Below are 4082 nucleotides of genomic sequence, written 5' to 3' on the forward strand. Positions count from 1 at the left end.
AGAAGGCTGAGAGGAGATCTTATCAACATGTACAAGTATCTGAAGGGAGGGTGTCGAGAGGATGGGACCAGACTCTTCTCAGTGGTGCCCAGCGACAGGACGCAAGGCAACGGGCACAAACTGAAACACAGGAAGTTCCATCTGAACATGAGAAAAAACTTCTTTACTGTGAGTGTGACAGAGCACTGGAACAGGTTGCCCAGAGAGGTTGTGGAGTCTCCTTCTCTGGAGATTTTCAAAACCTGCCTGGACACAATCCTGTGCAATGTGCTCTAGGTGACTCTGCTTGAGCAGGGGGGTTGGACTAGATGATCTCCCAAGGTCCCTTCCAACCTCAACCATTAAGTGATTCTGTGATTCTGTGTGAAAAAAAGTCCTACTCCTCCCTCTAAGAGCTCAGAAGCAAGCCAGCAGAGACAAGGATCTCTGAGGTGCCAAAATGCCACTCCACAAATTTCCACCTCCTGCTGATCAGGAAAGATATCTTCATTACAAACCTCCACCCTTCTAAGGGACTTCTAGGCTTAATATCAGGGTACTAGCAATCTCATCTCCTTTCAATTCAAGAGCAAGCCCCAACACCATCCCTGAGTATTTCTTGCCTCTTCAGAGCTAAGTGTCTACATCACAGTGCTGGAGACATTGTGTCTATATCAGCTTGTCACAGTCCCATATCCTTCCCCAAATACTGAAGTTCCATAAACAAACACAGTAAAAAGCTGTGTGACGAGAACTGGTAATGTGTGTGGTAATGTGGATGAGTGGGGAAGGCAAGTGTTACGCGCAACGTGCACAGGAAATCAGAGGGATTTGGGGTGAGCAGGCATGGAGGTAAAGGCAAAGGGAGGCATGAATTGTGCCCAGAGCACTGTAGTCTGCAAATGGTTATGTTCCATGAGCAACACAGCCGTGAGCTCGCCAAAGAGAAGAGGGATCAGCCTTTGGAGCAGATCTCAGACAAGACAAACATGACTAATTTCTGTTTAGTCCTCGTGCTCAGTGGAAAGAAACTTCTAGCCTGTAATTCATCTTCTCCACAGCTGGGCAATTAAGATAAGTTAAATGAATCTCGCCTTCATGATGAGCTGGAGTCTGAAGTTTGTTCAGTGTTCTTGATTCAAGTAAAAGTGAGTATCATCTTGATCAGGTCCTGATGTTCCATTAAAGAAGTACTATGCTGCTGTCAGATGAAGTTCCTTGCCCCTCAGCTAACCCTAGGTATGGCTCTGCCATCTTTAACTAGGTTGTAAGGTACCTAATAATAGCATGGCATCCTCAATTCAAGGACCACTCACTGTTAAGAAGGCTGGTAATCTCAAGTCCTTTATTGCTGTAAAATAACCTACTTGCCAGGAAATGGGTGAAATAATAGGAATTTCAGGGAACTGAGACAAAAGTTCTTATGACCATTAAATGCATTTTAAACTGTTGACTCCCATGTAGCAGCTCAGTGCAGGTAAGGAACATTATAGCCTTTTTACTAACAAAGGTTCTGCAGCTGTGTATACACCAAAGATGGGATTCCTATCACCAAAATTCAGATGCTTAAAATGTAGACAGTTTGTCTAACTCAGCCTTGCAGGCCTGTTCTATAGACAGCAAAGAGAAAGCTATTCCAGAAATGCAGTCGTCCTACCCTAGAAAACTAGCTCAGATACAGGTGCCTACACTGCAGACCTCCACAGATTAGTCCCATTCTCAGTATTTTAGGTCATTTCATCCTTGGTCTAGATTCCCTCTTGCTTCTCATCTCTGAAAGTCTCATCCTCTGAATATGTGAACTAAAATTAAGCACAGATTTGAGGGGGGTACGTAGCCAGCACTGAAATCTTACTTGCCTACTGTACCACTCTTTCCAAAGCAACTGCCTACATTTCTAGCAGAGAGGCAGGAAACGCTGAAGCTTTTGAGCAGATCTGACCTATCCAAAAGAGGAGTAAGAATAATCGTACCTAATTTTACTAATTACTAATGAGATACTCAATACAAAACATAATGTAAATATTTTGGCAAAACTTCCAGGAAAACTCTTTAGTAAGTGGCACACTTATTACTTGGTCATGACATAATGAGTCACAGGTACAACTAAATTGCTCTACAGATAATTTTATTTGCACTTGTACCAGAGCTAGCTCTGCATTTCTGTGCGGCTCGTAAAATAAGTTGCTATTTACTCCAAGGGTGTTACTGAATTATGAACAGACATCTGTACACATACTGTTCAGTTACTTCATGCATATTGTCACTCACTGCACTGGGAATATTTAGTCCTTACAAAGCCAGGCAATGACATCTAATATTTGTCTTTATGTAATAAAGATTTTTGCAGTTCTTTCAAAGGCATTACTAATATATTAATGATTTTGTATATATTGGAGGGATAGTCCATCAAATTAATTGTACACAAATATTCCAGACCATTCATAACCATAATCTAACTTGAAAACTGTTCCAAAATACTATAATTTTGTACTTTGTGAATGCAATTTCTTTCTAGTTCCCTCCCCCCAGGCAGCATCGTGCCAACCACTGCTTCATTGCACTGAGGATCTCCCTGTTCCTCAGAGTATAGATCATAGGGTTTATGAGGGGAAAAACCACTGTGTGGAACACAGCCACCACCTTGTCCAGYGGCAGGCTATGGAAAGGTCGGCAGTATATGTACATAGCTGGCCCAAACATAACAAAGACAATAATGATGTGGGTGATGCAGGTAGATACTGCTTTTCTCTTCCCTCTGGAGATGCCTGTTTTCAGACGGAATAGTAGGACACCATAGGAAAGGAGCAGAAGAATGAAACATATCAAGACGACTAGGCCACTGTTGACAAGCACGATAAACTCTAGTACATAAGTGTTGGTGCAAGCTAACTTAATCACCTGTGTAACATCACAAAAGAAATTGTCGAGTTCATTGGGGCCGCAGAAGGGAAGACGGACAACAAATGCAACTTGTATGAGTGAATGTGTGAATCCTCCAGCCCACGCAGCCAACACCAAGATCCAACAGACCATTTTCCTCATTAAGGTCGCATAATGAAGAGGCTTACAGATAGCCACATATCTGTCAAAGGCCATAGCTATGAGCAGGAAGATCTCAGCTCCTCCCAGGAAGTGGAGGAAGAAGAGCTGTGCTATGCAGCTTCTAGAGGAGATGGTCTTGCGTTGTGAGAAGAAGTCAGCCAGCATCTTAGGTGGGGTAATGAAGCAGTAACAGATATCCAGGAAAGCCAGGTTAGCTAGGAAAAAGTACATAGGGGAGTCTAGCTGTGGATCTCCCCTGACTGTGAGAATGATGAGGATGTTTCCTGGAAGGACAATGACATAGAAAAGGAGGAAGAGGAAAAAGAGGAAGAGTTGCACTTCATGAGTCTGGGACAATCCCAGGAGGACAAATTCTGTTACTTCTGTCTTGTTTTCAATTTCCATCCCATTTATGAACATCCCTATAAACAGAAATTGGAATAAGTATGAATGGGATATATCTATCAAATTTTAGACATTTAAAATGCAGATTTCTATATATGAGCAATTCACAAATAGCTTCTTTTACAGTCAAGAGGAGGTGTAAACTATTCTAGGTTCTTATCTCACAGAATGGTTGAAGATAGAAGGGACCTGTAGAGATCATCTAGTCCAAACCCTCTGCTCAAGCAGGGTCACCTACAGCAGGTTGCCCAGGACCATGTCGACACGGCTTTTCAATATCTCCAAGGATGGAGATGCCACAGCCTCTCTGGGAAACCTGTTCCAGTGCTCAGTCATCCTCACAGTAAACAAGCTTTTCCTTATGTTCAGATGGAACTTCCTGTGTTTCAGTTTGTGCCCATTGCCTCTCATCCTGTCACTGGGCACCAACTGAAAAGAGTCTGGCCCTGCCCTCTTTACACCTTCCCTTCAAATATTTATACACGTTGATAAGATTTCCCCCCCTGAGCCTTCTCTTCCCCAGGCTGAACAGGCCCAGCTCYTTTAGCCTTTCCTCATAGGAGAGATGCTCCAGTCCCCTAATCATCTTTGTAGCCCTCCGCTGGACTCACTCTAGTAGCTCCATGTCTCTCTTGTCCTGGGGAGCCCAGTAC

The 4082-nt window shown here is 43.3% G+C and overlaps 1 protein-coding gene across 1 annotated transcript; it reads right to left on the reverse strand.

Annotated features, from left to right (window-relative positions):
• Positions 1-2493: 2493 nt before the first annotated feature.
• Positions 2494-3429, reverse strand: LOC112962110 (olfactory receptor 4N5-like). Its single transcript, XM_026058013.1, has one exon. It carries the CDS (start codon positions 3427-3429, stop codon positions 2494-2496), a length of 936 nt encoding a protein of 311 aa, XP_025913798.1.
• Between the last annotated feature and the right edge of the window lie 653 nt (positions 3430-4082).

This window comes from Apteryx rowi, unplaced genomic scaffold (assembly GCF_003343035.1).
Source record: "Apteryx rowi isolate R43461 unplaced genomic scaffold, aptRow1 scaffold_1410, whole genome shotgun sequence".
NCBI lineage: Eukaryota > Metazoa > Chordata > Aves > Apterygiformes > Apterygidae > Apteryx > Apteryx rowi.